Genomic DNA, 17,598 nt, shown 5'->3' with positions numbered 1-17,598 from the left:
AGACAAGTCATGTAACCTTTTTGGTGACTCAGTTTTTTCATCTGGCAAATGGGTATGATAATAGAACCCATCTCAAAGGTTGTGACGACCATTAATTTTACATGAAACAGAGACAGGCAAGCAGTGCTAAAAGTATTCTGTTCTCCTTGGCCATCAGAACGCATTCTTGTCAACTCCCTGTGTGGATATCTTCTCTCGCCGTCACCATCACATATGGTGCCATCTATGTAGTAGATAATTGAATCAATGAATGACTCACAGAAACTAACTCATTTGATTTTTGGCAAGTTTATCTTATTGTCCCAAAAAGACATCTCTCTTTCTCTCTCTGCCCTGGAGCTGTCACATCTCCCATTTTATTTCTGGCTCAAATCTACATACTTAAAATATACGTGTGTTACATTTTCTGCCATCTGTCTCATACCTCCATTCCTGTTAGCATATATTAGCTTTCCTGTCAACAGCTAGTGAAAAAAATACAATGAATTATTGCCTTCTTATACACTATTGTAAACTGATCACAGAATAGTGTGGTTTTCTTACTGTGCACCTGGATTATAGATGATACTTTCATTCCTAAAATTGAGGGCAAACTTCTGTGGGGAAAGAATAGGCATAACAGATGGAGAGGAGACAGGAAAATCAAAATCTCTAGTGTGAGAAAAAGGTGCCAGTTTAAGATTCAGATTCAAAGAATCATAGAATATAGAAGATGAAACCGTCTAGCTCCTTCATTTTACATGTAAAGAAACAGAAGCCCAGGGATGTGAATGGATCATTTCCTCTTCCCCAAGCCAGTAAGTGGCATTCTGGGCCCATATCCTGTTCCCTGCCCTCTCTCCAGCTTTCTTTCAATCGCACCCACTTCACCCTAAATCCTATTGAGTGCCTACAATGGACAAGTTCTCTTCCTAGCTGTGTGGCCTTGGGCAAGTCACATAATGTCTCTGAGCCTCCATGTAGCCTCACTATATCTGGAGAGAGTAACAGGCCCTGTTCCATAGGGCAGTAGGAGGGTTTGGGGGACAGTGCTTGCATAGTGTTTAGCCCAGAGCCGGATCTGGGTTGTGTGTCTGAATGTCTGCGTGTGAGCATATGCATGTGTGTGTGTCTATGTGTGCGTTACCTGGCAGCTTTGATTTCCAAGGCTACTGATGAGAGAAAAAAACCCACCAGCTTTCTCCTGTTCATCTCTGCTCACTGGGGAAATGTTGAGCCAGTTTCTCCCATGGTCTGTCTCTGGAGCCTTCTGATTTAGGAAGTGGAATTTCCAGCGACGCCTGTAATCCAGGGCTTCTCCATGTCAGCACTGTTGACATTCAGGGCCAGATGACGGTTTGCTGTGGAAGGCTGTGCTGAGCATTGAAGGATGTTTAGCAGCACCCCTGGCTTCTGCCCACCTGATGCCAGCAGCTCCAGTCCCCCTAGGCTGTGCCAAGCACAAATGCCTCCAGACATTGTCAGATGTTCCCTGGGACACAATCCTTGCTGACTGAGAACCACGTCTGGGATCTGTTAGAACTGAAGTTATTACTAACGGCATCGAAAAGGGGGTAGCAACCCCTCTCCTAGACACTGGTCCTGGATCAGTGCAGCGTGTCCCCACGCCAGGATGCTCTCCGTGGCCCCATGGAGCCTTCGCAAGCAGATAGAGTGCCACAGAACCAGAGGGACGGCTTCAGTCCTTCTGTCACAAAGGTGACCTAGAAGGCCAACAGACCTCCAGGTTCACACACAGAGGGGCCCTGGCCAGCTGCCTTCTCCCAGGTCTGAGGCCCTAGACATTCTCTCTAATGCCTCCTGTCACTTGCCCAGGTACCTCTCAAGGCACCACCTGCATATTCCGCTAGGACCCTTCCCTCCCTGCCCATCTCCAGCATTTTTATCTCTTTGACTCCCCAGTGATGTCCTCCCTCTAAACAGCCCCTTTCATCCTTTGAAGGTGTGGGTATCATTTCCAGGAGGAGCCCCATCTGTTTCCTCTGCTGCTCATGAGCATAGGACTCAGACCCTGTGGCCTGGTTTGGGGACCCCACCCCCCAGCCCTGGTCTGTGCTCTGGGCCCCTGCAAGTGTGGTAGAGGACACCAGTTTGTTCTCTGCTGTCCCCTGTCTTTCAAGGGCTCTGCCACTTTCTGTATGCCTCTTTAAGCATCAGTTTCCTCATCTGGGCAGTGGAGCTGACAGTACTTATGCCTACTATGAGATATGTCAGGATTAAAGAAGACACATGGACAGCCTCGCTTCTGGGCCTAACTGCCTGGCAGAGAGTGAACACTTACTTGGTTGGCATTACTAACGCTGCTTCGTGTATTATGCAGGAAGGATCCAAATTGGAGCTCAACAGGTCCTAGGAAGAAAGCAGCCACAACTGGAGTGGTTTCTGGTACCAGACATTGCGTGAGGAGCTGTAGCTACTCAGAGAGGACGTGAAAGCCTCTCATTTTAAGATGCCTGGGGGCTGGGCCAGCTGTGGAGTTCATGGTTTCTACGGCAATTCCTCATGAGGCTGAGGGTGTGCTAGGGCACTTGAATAGTGTGCTGCATCTGGGTCTTTCTTCTGAAGGCCGTGGCCTCCGGGGTGCTGGGATGCCATTCCTACATCTCAGTGGTGTGGAAGACATTTCAACAAGACCACCTTTGACTTTTCTTTGAACAGTGGAGTGGGGGCTGAGGTATGGCTCTTGGGATTAACTGTCTACTCAGGATTTTGGACTGGTCTTTCATTTTGGCAGAGGCAGCCCAGTACAGTGAAACAGCACATCCTTTGAGAGTAAACCCACTAGAGTTTTAATCTCATATCTACCATTTATGAGCTGTTTGCATTTAAACAAACCCCTTTACCTCAATTTCCTCACCTATAAAAGAGGTATAGCTGTAGCTACTTTAGAGTATGGATATTCAAGATAGTGTATATTAAACACCTGGCTCATTGCAGATGTTCAGTGTTAGGTAGATAGGGTTATTTTTCTTTTAGTAAAACTAAGGCTCTGAGAGAGAGAAAAACAAAACAAAACAAAACATTTGAAAATGACTAAAGAAGCAGTAATGTTCTTTACAAGTTGTCTCAGCCCTGGAAAACAAAGCTGTAAATTCTAGACTCCAGGCATTTGTACACCACTCCATTCACATTCTAGACATTACTGTGCATTCCAGAGGCTAAAGGCCTGTTAAAACATTCCAGGTTCAAAACATTATCTTTTTAGTTGACTGTCTTGGCAAGTTTGTTGGAATTAACACACCAAAGAAAATATTAAGTGGATAGATTATTGAACTGGATCCATCAGTCTGGCTACATCCTGTGGAATTATTTCCCTGTGTAGATGAAAATAAATCATTTTCTGAAACTGCTCACTCCAACTCCTTGACATAATAGGGTTTGCACTGTGTATTTTCTTCAGTGTTGATTTGACAGATATTTACCTAATGCCTTCAATGCTGCAGATCCCTTTCCAGGAACTAGAGATAAGAAACCTGCAAGGCAGAGAAGATCTGCTTTCTTAGGACTAAGACTGTAGTTGCAGGTAGGGCTGATGGGTATCTAGGAATAGTGTAGGAAGAACAGATGGCCGGGTGCAATGGCTCATGCCTGTAATCCCAACTCTTTGCGAGGCTGAGGCGGGCAGATCACCTGAGGTCAGGAGTTCCAGATCAGCCTGACCAACATGGAGAAACCCTGTCTCTACTAAAAATACAAAATTAGCCGGGCATGGTGGTTCCTGTTTGTAATCCCAGCTACTCAGGAGGCTGAGGCAAGAGAATCCCTTGAACCCCAGAGATGGAGGTTGTGGTGAACCTAGATCGCACCATTGCACTTCAGCCTGGGTGACAAGAGTGAAATTCTCAAAAAAAAAAAAAAATAGACAATACACACATCAATATGCAGCATGTGTTCAGGTAACAGCACTAGGAAGGAGGTCCACTAGGGTGCCATGGTCAGCAGTAAGAAAAGAACTTTCTGTAAAGGTGACATTGGAGCTGAGAACTGAGAAATGAGAAGGTATGTGATCCTCAAGTAGAAGTGAGAAATCCCAAAAGAAGGATCATCAAAGGCCAAGGCCCTAAGGTGGGAAAAAGCTTGGCATATTTGAGGATAAAGAAGAAGGCCAGGGAGCTGGAGCATTACTAATGCTGCTTCGTGTATTATGCGGGAAGGATCCAAATTGGAGCTCAACAGATCCTAGAAAGAAAGTAACCACCACTGGAGTGGTTTCTGCTACCAGACATTGCATGAGGAGCTGTAGCCACTTCAGAGAAGATGTGAAATCCTCTCGTCTTAAGACGCCTGGGGTCTGGGCCAGCTTTGGAGTTCGTAGTTTCCATCATGATGAATAGAATTTCATCATGGGGCTGAGTGTGAGCTATGACACTTGAATTGTGGCACTTGAATTGGAGTCTGTTGAGGAGGAGGAAAGTGGTGGAAGGTACATGGGAAAAAATGGGTCTTGTAATTCACATAGGAGTTTGTAAGCTGTGGCTAGTGGAGACATAGTATTTTATCTGAGTGTGTTGAGAAGGCATTGCAGATTTTTAAGAAAATGTATGTAATGAACAGTGGTCTTTTCAGTCATATCCAGAACAACTCACTGAAACATCAAATGTCTTTTTAAAAAATAATAGAGTGTAGAATATCAACCTCATTATCCAATGTGGTGGTCAGTTAGTCAGAAAACTCAATGAAAAAGAGAACTTGTGAAAAATGAATAAGGTAGGTGTGATGCCTTAAACATTTTATTTTAACTTTAAACATGTAAATCTGCATCCCCTGGCCATTCTTTAGCTGCAGGCTCAGTGGGTTAAGCTGGAAAATGTTGTTTGGAATTCTGCCTTTACATTTCTTGCAAAACCATAAGCATAGTACATGATTTATGATTTACAGTCTGGGGTCCATGAAGTGGAGTATCTGCATGGTATTCAGTACATTCAATTAAATATCAAATCACAGTGACTTGGACAGTTGGGTCTTGGTAAACACACAGCACAGTTAGAATGAAAGTTTGGGGCTTGGAAAGTTTATTTTTTTCTGGGCAACAGTTATCATACTTTATAGAGAGAATAAAATTTTCAGGTTAATCTAGCAGGTTAGTTGAAAACTTTGACTCTACTGTGAAACAATATATCATACAGCTCTGCTGAGCTTTAGAAAGTTAGGGAACTGCTACGGGTATCTCCTTTGGGGCTGGGGGTAGGACTGCACTATTTAGCGTGCATTAGGGAGTTTATATTAAAGGGTTACATACATAGCAAATTCTCTTGTAAAATGCAAGCCATTTGTAAAGCAAATAATTCTTGATTAATTCATAGGCAGAATCTGAGCTTTTGCATATTAGATTTGCCCAACAAGGGGCATATTTATAAGCTTCTAATCATAAGTTATTTAACACTTCCACCACTTCTCATAGAAAAAAAAAAAAGCCTGTGAAGCAAAGGGACTTTCATTCCTCCCTGTTCCCTAATTTCCTTTGGAGAAAGCTATCAAGAGATGCTGGCTGAGGATAAGAAAGGGAGTATATTTTATGAGGATGAGGTCAACAGACTTCCTGCAGACAGAACAGAACAGCAGGGCCTGAAATCCCTGCAAGCACAGGCTCTCAAATTAGTCCATTCAGATGGGCTGGAATGCAATGGGCCTTTTCTCCAGCACAAGCCCCTTCACAGCATTATCAGCATCATAGCTTCTGCCATGCAAAACAGTGTCTTACTTCTGTCAAGAAAGATCCCCCTCACACCCTCACTTCATTATAAGGGGAACCCAAGCTTAGCCGACCTCCCCAGCTGAATGCACTGTCAGGTACATCTCTTTGGAGACACCGCCTCCATCATCCTGTTCCCTGGTAAGCCCAAACCATCGTGGATTATGGCTGCTGATCCTGGAAGCCCAGCTCAGGTCAGGAATTTGTGCAATGGATAATCTCTGCAATGTGGCTTTTGGTTCGCTGGGATGCAAGCTCAGCCTCCCTGCAGGTCCTCAGCAGCACCAGCAGGATTAATGATGAGCATCGTGGCTGACAGGTAAGCTTGGGAACATTATGTGACAAGGTTCCGTCTTTCCTGGGCAGTTGCAGTGACGCTAGGATTTCTCAGTTCTAGCCTTTTTTTTTCCACACACCTCTAGTCATCCTTCTAAAAGAAATGCAACTGACAACTCATTTGCTAAGAAACTTCTAGGGTTCCCAGCCCGTTTAAAACACGATCCTCAATTCTTCTGGTCTAGGCTGTCATACCTTTCAAAGAACTAGAGCCCAGTAGACCTTAACAAGCATGTAATTTAGTGGTGTTCAGACTTTGGATTCTTCTGGACTAGAAAAGTTCCAATTGTGCTTCTCAGCAGGACCTGTGAGACCCAGCACCCTGAGGACCGTTTCCTGCCGCACGTGCCAGCCCCCACCTGCCCTCGCTCTCCTTGTGCTCAGTCACACCCCTTGTCATTCCTTGCTTCATACGGAGCACAGAACCCACTCCATGACAGCGCAAGTGCTGAGTCGCCACCTGTGTGCCCTTCCTCACCTCCTCCAATCACCCACCCTACTCATCCGCCCAGACACAGGTCCACCGCGGCTTCCTCTCTCTCGTGTCCATAAACTCCTCTCCACTTTCTTGCCTGGAATAAGCAGTATTTCATTTCTCTCTCTTCTTATGATACTTGGTAAATAATTATGTCACTTGATAGATACCTACCTACCTATCATACAACTCACAACATTTTATTTTTGAAAAGCAGTGGTTTATCTCACTTTCCTGTTAGAATGTGAGCTCCTTAGCAGAATAGCCACCTTTTGAGCCTCAGCATCTATCCAGAGAATGGCACACAGCAGGCATTCAGCAACCGTGGGCGGAGGAGGGTCTCAGTCCCGACACTCCTTTTCTAATTTGCCACAGTCCTCACGGGACGGTATTCAAATCCGAAAACTGAAACACAAAGCGTGTGCGCGTGCGGGCACACAAACACGCACACGCACACACGTGCATGCACACACATGCACGCAGACGCATGCACACTCACGCACACGCGCACGCACACACACGCACAGAGTCATCCGCAGAGCTCCGTGGCCGGTCAGTTCTTTGCACAGTCTGGTTAAATGTAACTTTATCAACATCACAACTTTAACTCTTCCTGGGATGGCAAATTATAGTTTTTAAAGGCATTTACACCCACTGGATCTATGAGCATCCACTGATACCAGATGGGTGGCAGAACGGGGAAAATCAGACCCATTTTACTGACAGGAAAACCAAGGCTCAGAGACTCAGTGGTGGAAGTAGGACTCGAACCCAGCTTGCCCAGCTTGGGCACGTAGCTTTCCCAGGCCCCAAGTCTGCCTCTCCCTGCAAGAAGGAGAAGATTCAGTTCTGGTCTGGACATAGGATGAGCAGCTGTCAGATGAGGGGCAAGTTCCACTGCAGTGAGATTACCAAATACAGCAGATGACGAGTGAAAGCTAAAGGCAGCCAGCCTGATCGTATACTGACACAGCTGACACAGGTTTGGGCCTCTGATTTATCAGTGATCAGAACAGCACAGAGCAAAGAAGCCACATCAGCACACATGAACTGCCTGCCCCCAGTCTGTGAGCACCGGGGCACTCAGTTGAGTCTCTCCCTTTACCTTACAGACCCTGGCGTGTTCTTCCAGGTCCCCTTCTGCTGCTGCGTCCAAATCCCCTTTTCTTCCTCCAGAGGGTCCTGGAACCCCCAGCCAGTCCCCGGTTCGCTAAGGGCTTAGTCCTCTAATCCCAGATCCCCTCTTCAGAGGCTCCACTGTTTGTGCCTCCTCCAGATGTCCCTTAAACTGCTCAAAATAACTCCTGCATCCTGATAGAGATCAGCTCTGCTAAGGAAAAAACAAAGCAGAAATCCTCATACACAACAGGCTCTCAAATTAAACAGATGGGATGGGCTGGAATGCCAGGCCTTTCCCCCAAAGCAGTGTTCTGTGGCCTTTCTAAGGTCACAGACAGTGGTGGCCTTGAGCTGGCTCATGTAAGTTCATGAAAGCCGGTGGTACACATTGCTTCCCAGCACCATGCTCAATGATGTCACTTTGAAATTGGCTAAGGTGGGAGTATTTACATTGTAAAAATTGGAAAATACTACAAATAGGATTTCCTTTTCACCAGAGAGTCAATGATTAAAGCTTTTTCTCTTTTTGAGAAAAGGTATCACTTTGTCACCCAGGCTGGAGTACAGTGGTGCAATCATGGCTCACTGCAGCCTCAACCTCTTGAGCTTGAGTGATCTTCCTGCCTCAGCCTCCCAAGTAGCTGGGACTATAGGCACACGACATCATGCCCAGCTAATTTTTATATTTTTTGTAGCAATGGGGTCTTGCCATGTTGCCCAGGCTGGTCTTGAATTCCTGAGCTCAAGCAATGCACCTGCCTTAGCCTCCCAAAGTCCTGGGATTATAGTCATGAGCCACCACGCCCAGCTGATTATTAAACATTTATCAGCACGTGACTTTCTTGAGAATGTGATGGAGGATATGAAACATCTCTCAGGAAAGATGCACCTACACACTTCACAACGTTTTACATGTAATTCTAGGGACCTTGTTGATTTCCAAAACCCTACAGTGGAATCTCCCCAGCTCCCCACAAGTTAAGAACCCCCACTCTTAAGCTTCCAGATGTCTCTCTTAGGTAATCAGAAAGGAAATAGGTATATGAGCCAGAAACTGGGTCAGAGAGATTAAAAATGTCTTATTAGTAAATGTTGTTCAGTGTCCGAGATAAGCATAATTGTGTCACCATTTTTCAGAGGAGGACACCAAAGCCTAGAGACATTAGACAGCTTGTTCAAGATTGTACAATCGTCAGTGACTGAGCTGGGGTTTCCACAGAGCACTCTGGCCTTGCAAGTTTATTTCTGCTCACTAGAACATTTGGAATGCAGCTTTCTTTGGAGGAAATAGTAGACCAGGCTGTTGTGGTAGCAGTTATGCCCCCCAAAATGTCCAAGTCCTACACACTTGTGAATATGTTACCATCCATGGCAAAGAAACTTAGCAGGTGTGATTAAGGTTTAAGACCTTGAGATGGGAGGTTATCCTGGTAGGCTTGATTAAGTCACCTAAGCAGGGGAGTGCTCCAAAGAGATGCAGCATGAGAAGGACGTGGCCACTCTGAGGATGAAGGAAGGTTCTGATTGGCAGCCTCTAGTCGCTGGGAAAGGCCCTCAGTTTGTAGCTAGCAAGAAAATGGGGACCTGGATCCTCTGACTCAAGGAACTGAATTCTGCCGCAAACCTGAATGGTCAAGAGAAGAATTCTCCCCAGAGCTTTCAGAAGGAAAGCAGCCCATGCACCCTTTGATTTTAGTCCACTAACAGCCATCCTGGATTTATGAACTCCAAACACTCTCAGAGAATCATTTGTGTTGTGTTAAGCCACTGATTTGTGGTAATTTCTTAGGGGAGCAATGGGGAACTAACAGAGCCAGTTTTCCAGAAGGGCCCCCTGAGAAGCAGGAGTTTCACCTTCAATCACATTGTGAGGAGGAGGACTAAGCCCCAGTGGGGAGAAAGTCGGCCAGACATCACTGGAGGAAGAAAGATGAAGGGGCCCTGTTAACCCTGGGCCTCCTGGCTGCTCTGTGGCCACCACAGAGGGAGTGTGGTGATTGAGAAACAAGACAGCTTCAACAAGAGGGCAATGAGGCCACGAGAATACCCACGCAAGACACAAAGGGACCGCAGACCACAAAATCTGCAGACCTGACTTCAGTCCTGGCATCACCACTAAACAGTTATGGGGCCTCGGTAAGAAAATGGCCTCTTTGAGCCCAAGTTTCCTCCAGGGTTGAAAGGAGTAATACCTATTCACAGGATGGGTGAGATAGCAAGGGTGAAAAACATTTGTAAACTATCAACTTTGGGTTTGTGTGAGAGATTATTTTTATTGCCATTGTAATGACAACTTCTCTCTGCCTGGTATTTTTTGTTTTGTGATCCTCTTCCTAATAACTTACATTGCAAACACTTTTAAGGGGTCCTCAGTTCCCAGTGCACAGGTAGACGACACAGAGCCAGGGATTTGGGGCCTGGGAGATGCGGGTTTGAGCTCTGGCTCTCCCGTATCTTGGGCCTGTCCCTTTGTCTGAGCCTTTGGCTGTCACCTGGAAAGTATGTGAATGGTAACATTCACTTCTCCAGCAGCTCTTGATTGTTGGTGATCACAGCTGCCCAAGATCTACCACAGTGCCTGGCACAGCACTGGAATTGGGGGCCATGAGCAGATGCTGGGTGGTGCTGGCTGCAAAACAGGCCACCTTGGCCACCGCAGAATCTGAGGCTCTTTCCTTAACTCCTCACAGTTACTTCAAACACTGCCCAAGGGACTTAGCTCTTTGGGTCCCAGGATCCTACAAAGTTCAGTGACACTCACTACTTCCTGCTCCCCTCTCAATCAATAGGAAACCTTCCTCCTTCTTTAAGAAGGCCCTGGATACTTGAGGAAATTGTAAAGAGATGCTGCACTTGGTGACTGTTATTCTCCTCTTCCTACCCCTGCTGTATGTCCTACATGGCTGCAACTTCTTCTATGATGCCTTCCAGTGCAGTGGCCCAGTACTGACACACAATAACATAATCATAATAATAGCAGGCATTTGTAAAAACACTTCTTTTGGCGAGGTACAGTGGTTCATGCCTGTAATCCCAGCACTTTGAGAAGCCAAGGCGGGTGGATCTCTAGGTCAAGAGATTGAGACCATCCTGGCCAACATGGTGAAACCCCATCTCTACTAAAAACACAAAAATTAGCTGGTGTGGTGGAGCGTGCCTGTAGTCCTAACTACTTGGGATGCTGAGGCAGGAGAATCGTTTGAACCTGGGAGGCAGAGGTTGCAGTGAGCCGAGATTGCGTCACTGTACTCCAGCCTGGGTGACAGAGCAAGACTTTGTTTCAAAAAAAAAAGAAAGAAAGAAAGAAAACAAAAAAACACTTCTTTTAGATAGGGTTTCCACGTGCAATAGCTTATTCTATCTGGTATTTTATGAAGAGGAAGCTGATGCATGGACTTTCTCCCAAAGTTACAGAAGCTGTAAGTTTCAGAGCTGAATCTCATATGAGTGATGAGTTTATGTCTGTTTTTCTATATCCTTCTGCCAGTACATGTATGCCTGGTAACCAATCTTCTGGCCAGAGTAGGAATACTCGCTCTCAAATCCTGAGGCCTTAGAGTTAGGGAGGACCCCTGAACCTCTGCTGTCACCACAGTCCCCAGCCTGAGAAGAACGGGGGCAAGAAGAAGGTGCCTTCTTCACTTGAAGCGTTCCCCTTCAAGTGTTCCCCTGAGCTAGAGGGCCCTTTTTCCCAGTCTCTTGGATAATCACAAGGAATCTCTGAGTCTTAGTCAGACTGTCTATCCACAAATCATTGCACTTCATAGAATTTCACTTCCACACAATCTGCCTCTATCTGGAAGCCACTGCAGTCTAGTCCTTTCCCAGGACATCTGTCTGCTGGTTACCTCTGCCCATTCTACCAGCAGGGATGAGAACTGCTGGGTCAGAGATGCTTCCAGGAACATAAAGACAGTCGATTGCTTCTGGAAGTGAACCAATGAAGTGAGAAAGAACTGGACCACATTTTATTTCCCTTTTAAATAGCTACTCCAACACCATCTTATTTTGATCTTCACAGCAGCACTATGAGGTAGGGAGTTGACATGGCTTGGCTCTGTGTCCCCACTCAAATCTCATCTCAAAATGTAATCCCCAGAATTACAATTACAGGGACCCAGTGGGAGGTGATTGGGTCATGAGAGCAGTTTTCTTCAGGACGTTCCAGTGATAGTGAGTGAGTTCTCATGAGATCTGATGGTTTTCCCTGCTCTCTTCTTTCTCCTGCCCCTTTGTGACGAAGGTGCTTGCTTCCCCTTTACCTTCTGCCATGATGGCAAGTTTCCTGAGGCCTCCCAAGCCATGTGTTACTGTGAGTCAATTACACCTCTTTCCTTTATAAATTACCCAGTCTCGGGTATTTCTCTACAGCAGTGCAAAAACAGACTGATACAGGAGTTACACACCCATTTCATAGATGAGAAAGTAGGAAATCAAGGAGGCCAAGTAATTTGTCAGACATCACCCAGCTTGAAGATGGAGGAGCCAGGACCCAAGCAGGGGAGCGCCCCGAGGCCCTAAGGCTTTTTGTTAGCATCATGTGTTCTGGAAACCTCAGCTTTGATCTGACTCTGCTATTCACTTACTCTGTGTCTCTGGAAAGTCAGGAAACTGCCAGAGACCTAATTTTCCTGGTCTACAAAATTAGAGGCTGGCTTTTGCAATAAGATGGGGCCAATGACAAAATTAGTGGGCATGGTCTCCACACAAGACCACTCTGATACCAGCTGAAAATGCAGGGATTTCCCAAACTACTCTCAGGCTGGATAATTCACTGGAAGGAATCAGAATTCACTAAGAGCTATGATACTCACCACAATGATTTATTACAGGGAAAGGACACAGATTAAGATTGGCCAATGGAAGAGAGGCATAGAGCCCAGGAGGGTTCCAAGTATGAAGTTCCATTGTCCCCTCCCTGTGGAGTTAGGACGCATTGCTCTCTGCACTGAGGCTCACCCCAGCATTGGTATTCAAAGCTTTATTGGAGTTCCATTACATAGGCATGATTGATTGACTGATCAATTGCCATGTGAGTACTCTCAGTTTACAGGTTGTCTGATACCATGTGACCTAAAGCTCCCGTACTAAATCACATGGTTGTTCTTTCTGGCATGGCCAGTCCCCACCCTAAGACTGTTGGGTAGGGCCATGTCCACCCTACGATCCAGTGTGGCCAGCCTCTGTCCTACTCCTAACAAGTATGACTCACCTTCCAGAAACCAAGGGCAAAGTCCAGACCTCTCTTTGGGCAAAGCCAAATTCTTTACTATGCAGTGGTGAAATCCTTTCTGGCTCTTCACTCCGTCACACTCCCCGGTTCACAATGCTCACTCCATGGCCCATGAACCAGGCTCCTCAGCACCAGCTCCAGCTCACGCCATTCACACCACTGGACTGACTTCTAAGTCATCATTCTCACCTGGATGCTGCTTCCTAGATATTCAATCCAGACTAGCCTGTATTTATTGAACAACTCCTATTTGCCAGCCATTGTGCTGGGATGGGCTCCAGGGATAAATGTCTCCTCGAAGAGTTGTGAGAGTGTGAATTGTATATGCACAAGAGCTGGTGCAGAGAATGGGCTCAAATACAAGCTACTTTCCTGATTGCTTTTTCAGTGACTAGAAGAGTACCAGTATCCAGTGATACCCTAAGTATCATGAGTAGAATAGGATCAAACACTCGTCGTGTTGGGAAGTTTCTCACAGGCATTTATTTCTAGAGAGTGAAGTGTTAGGCATTGGTCTCACTTCAGACAACAGACATGCCACCGATGTGTCCCCAAGGGGCCACTGCACCAAATTTAGGCCAAGCCAAATCTTTACTAAACTGAGCACTGAACAGGACCCTTAAACATGATGGAAAGAAGGGAAGGCCTCGGTTTTGGAAGAAGGTTGGCTTTTGGTTTGTATGCTTTTTGTTTTGGAAGAAATATTGATGAGAAATTTTTGGTTTTTGGTTCGTTTGCATTTTTGAGTAGTTGACTTCTTTTTGACCTTTTGCTGCTGCTTTTCCTCTGTTTTCTCAGCCTGGAGTTGCTGGTGGATGTTCAGTTTGCCTTTGGGCTTCCCTTCTACCCAGCCTACGAGGGGCAGTTTTCTCTGGAGGAGAAGAGCCTGTCACTGAAAATCATGCAGTACTTTTCCCACTTCATCAGATCAGGGTAAGTGGGCCTTGTTCAGAATTCTGTTACTGTGCTCTTCCTCCCCTTCCTTCAAGCAGAACGCAAAGGCCCAGTTGACATCGATGGACTCACCCTTTCCTCCCTAGGTATTACAGTCACCAGCCACTGGGCTCCCTGTCTCGATCGCCCTCTCCTAGCCAAAACTGCTTTTGCATACATTAATCTTCATGAAGAAAAGCGCTGATTATACCAGCTGCATTCCATGACTCTAAGTCAGGGTTTCTCAACCTTAGTGCTGTGGACATTGCGAGCTGGATAAGTCGTGGCTGTGTCCTGTGCACTGTAGGATGCTTCACAGCATCCCTGGCCTCTAGCTGCCCACCAGATGCCAGTGGTGCCCACCTCGGCCCAGTTTTGAGAACCAAACATGTCAAATGTCCTCTGGAGGCAAACCACTTGGAGGAGAGCCACTCTCTCTCCATAGAGGGGAATCCCAGTGCCTTGGGTTTTCAGCTCAAGTTGAAATGCTCAGGGCCCTTCTTTATGCACCTTGAGGCTCTTCCTCTTCCCTGCCTGCCTCTACTCCAGTCCAGTTAAGTTTATTCTCGGTCCCCACCTACATAATTGATTCCTGCGCTTTCCTTTTCCTGTTATTGCCATCAGATAACAGGCTTTTCCACTCTACCCCTCCCCGGTTCACAATGCTCACTCCATGGCCCATGAACCGGGGTCCTCAGCACCAGCCCCAGCTTAGGCCATTCACACCATTGGACTGGCTTCCAAGTCATTATTCCCACCTGGCTGCTGGCTAATGTGCATGGATTACCTAGACTGTGCTAGATTCCCTGGAAAGGTAAAAAGATGCAAAAGTCATGGCCCAGTTCCCAGCTACTAATAGTCTGAAAACATAAAAATGAACCATAATTCAAAGCAGGAGAAAATAAAGCTTTATGCAGTTTGTTTTGGGAGGTGAGCAGAAGAACACATTTCTTCTAATTGGGGTTTTAGAAAATATTTCACTGAGGATGGCACATTTAAACTGGGCCTTGGGGGATGAATAGAACATTCAGGTAAGCAAAGGGGAAGAAGGCACTTCCAGGAGAGGAGGTCTGCGCGAATGCAGTGGTGATACGAGGACACGCCTTGTCTGGGAAGTGCCAGGTGGTTGCAGGGCTGGTGTTTGGGCTACACGCAGGACATGCTGGAATTTGGGCCTGGGCAGCAAGTTTGGGAAGGAGCTGGTATCTGAACAGGCGCCGTGTCCCCATTATGGGCAGCTGGCCTGCAGATTCACCCTCCTGCCCAGGCCTTGGACAAACAAGGGCATTCCAAAGGCTAGTTAAGGTGTCTAGATCTAAGAATATCAGGAAAGAGTAGAGCACGGTGATCTCCTGAACATTCACAAAGACAGGAGGGCAGCGCAAGGCCCTGGGTGATGCTACCAGGTCATGATCTCAACACCTTTCCTCACCCAGAAGTGGCCTAGCTTTGCGGTGCCGTAGTTAAGATCACAACCCCAGAAGCCAGATCCGGGGGTTCATATGCAGCCCTGACACTTACAGATACCGGAATTGTCCCTCAGATATCAAGGGCAAGTGGGAAGTGATTCAGGTGATGAAGGGAAAGACAAGTTTCCCTCATGGGTATTTCTTTCTTCTCATTTTCCCAGAAATCCCAACTACCCTTATGAGTTCTCGCGGAAAGTGCCTGACTTTGCAAGCCCCTGGCCTGACTTTGTACCCAGTGCTGGCGGGGAGAACTACAAGGAGTTCAGTACACAGCTCCCCAATCGACAGGGCCTGAAGAAAGCCGATTGCTCCTTCTGGTCCAAGTACATCTCGTCTCTGAAAGCATCTGCAGGTAGCAAAGCCATGGGATAGGCAGGGGCCAAGGGGAGGGGGCTGGGTCTTGATGTCAGCATCTGCTGCACTCTCTGCACAAGACCTGTGCTATGTGCACTGAAGTCAGGGGTCATCAGTGCCAATAGCACAGCCCCTTCCCATGAGATGTTCATGGTCTGGGAAGCTCTGCATTGCCAAGGGTCTCCTGATCTGATGTAGGGCTGGAAGGAGAAGCAAGAGAGGCACAGGGAGAGGGCAGTGGGGTGACTAGGAGAGAAGGTCTGTGGGGGTTCGAATGATGAACCAGCATTAAGGCTTCCAGCCTAGAACACTGGTACAGGAAGAGAAGGGAGTGTTTGGAACCTCATCCTCACAGCCCTTGAAGGCCTACGTGGAAAATCTTGGAGAGGCAATTCTAACCAGGGTAAAAGTGGGCATTTCTACCTCTTCCTGTTGCAGACATGTTAAGGAGAGAAAATAAATCATAATGAAGGCACCGAGAATAGAGAGAAATCACAGTGCTCTCGGGAAGCTTTGGAATAATGGGTGTGAGTGACACAACCCAGGGATGCCCTTCAGTTTTCCAGAGGCCGTGATGGAAACTGCCTGGGCGAGTGGGAGCCCAGAGGAAGGAGGACTCACTCCTCCCTGGAGGCTCTGGGAAGGGTCCCCAGGAGAGATGATGCCTGGGATATGGAGTTTAGAATGTCAGGAGTTTTTCAGGTGCAGAGAAATGGGGGTGGGCCATTAAACAGGGAAGGGATCTTGTCCAGCACATAATTTAGATTTTCAACTGTATTTTTTGTTTCCAAGGCCAAGTGGCTATCCGCTGACAGTGAACCCAAGTACCATCATACCCTTAGCATGTCTTTATAGCCAGGGGATGATTCTGGCACTTCAGTGGAAATGTCCCTCTAAAGGGCATTAGCAGGAAATGCCTACTGGAGGCTGGGGTCTCTTTGGGCCAAAAGGAAGGGACCAGAGAGGAGAAGTCCTAATCTGGTTTGGACCAACCCTCCTTGCCCACCTGTTTCAGATGGAGCCAAGGGCGGGCAGTTGGCAGAGAGTGAAGAGGAGGAGTTGACGGCTGGATCTGGGGTAAAAGAAGACCTCCTAAGTCTCCAGGAACCCTACAGCAAGTGACCAACTCCTGAGTGCCCCCAACACCCCACCTGAGGCTGCCAGCTATGAGCATGTTTTTCTCTAAAATAGCCAGTTACCTTCAATAAAGTATCCGCATGCAGTGAAGCATTGCTGCCTCTAATTTGTGGATCCAAGGCAATTCTTGGGTAACACCAACTGCATCTTAATCCTCTTTCCAAGGTTTGAATCCTAGGCTGCTCTTTCCATCCAACAAATGTTTATGAGCATCTGTTATGCACCAGGCCCTGTGCTGCATGCTGGGCAAATGAGGACTTTGGTAGCCTAGAAGGAGAGAATGTTGGGTAAAAAGCAGCACAAAAATGGGATCCATCAGGAGCGGGTCCCGGGTGGCACGGTCCCACCTGAGTGGTCGAAAAGACTCACTCATGAAGGTTCCGTTGTGGAGGTAAAAGACCGACTGGAACGGGTGCAATGGTCCAGCGAGAAGCAATGCACTCTGAAGCAAGACAGTGAGGATGGAGATGGGGCATGAAACAGAGGCACAGGCCCTGGGGGAAGTAGAATTGATGGAACTTGATTAAATGTGAGAGGGAGTTGGCTCCAGGAGACAGAATTACCCCAAATTGGATTCCCAGATAAGCGATGTTTGCCCTCCTGAGGGACACACTTTTAAGGCATATCTTCCGGTTAACACTTTCTCTCTCCACCCCCTTCACACACACACGGACGCACACTTCATACAAAATAAAAGCAAGTGGAGCTGGTTAACAGTCTTGTTCATTTAGACAGCATGCCATAAAATGCATTTGTAGCATCATCTTATTTGAGTTCAGAACAAATTAATGATGATTTGTAGGTTGGGATTATTGTCCTAGCTTGCAAATGTGGAAGGAGAGGCTCAGAA

At 46.9% G+C, this 17,598-nt stretch overlaps 1 protein-coding gene across 4 annotated transcripts in view; it reads left to right on the top strand.

The window, feature by feature from the left end:
* The window catches only part of TG (thyroglobulin), a 275,822-nt gene extending 258,984 nt beyond the window's left edge, over positions 1–16,838 (top strand). For all 4 annotated transcript variants that reach the window (XM_078353142.1, XM_035277468.3, XM_035277469.3 and 1 more), the window contains 3 exons: positions 13,654–13,788; positions 15,419–15,609; positions 16,627–16,838. In XM_078353142.1, coding sequence (XP_078209268.1) covers positions 13,654–13,788; positions 15,419–15,609; positions 16,627–16,733 — 433 coding nt within the window. In that variant the 3' untranslated portion in view covers positions 16,734–16,838. The remainder of the gene's footprint in view (positions 1–13,653; positions 13,789–15,418; positions 15,610–16,626) is intronic.
* Positions 16,839–17,598: the final 760 nt, after the last annotated feature.

The sequence above is a fragment of the Callithrix jacchus genome, chromosome 16 (assembly GCF_049354715.1).
Source record: "Callithrix jacchus isolate 240 chromosome 16, calJac240_pri, whole genome shotgun sequence".
In the NCBI taxonomy this organism is placed as follows: Eukaryota; Metazoa; Chordata; class Mammalia; order Primates; family Cebidae; genus Callithrix; species Callithrix jacchus.
The sequence above is the reverse complement of the archived record's forward strand: the minus strand, read 5'-3'. Positions and strand labels throughout refer to the sequence as shown.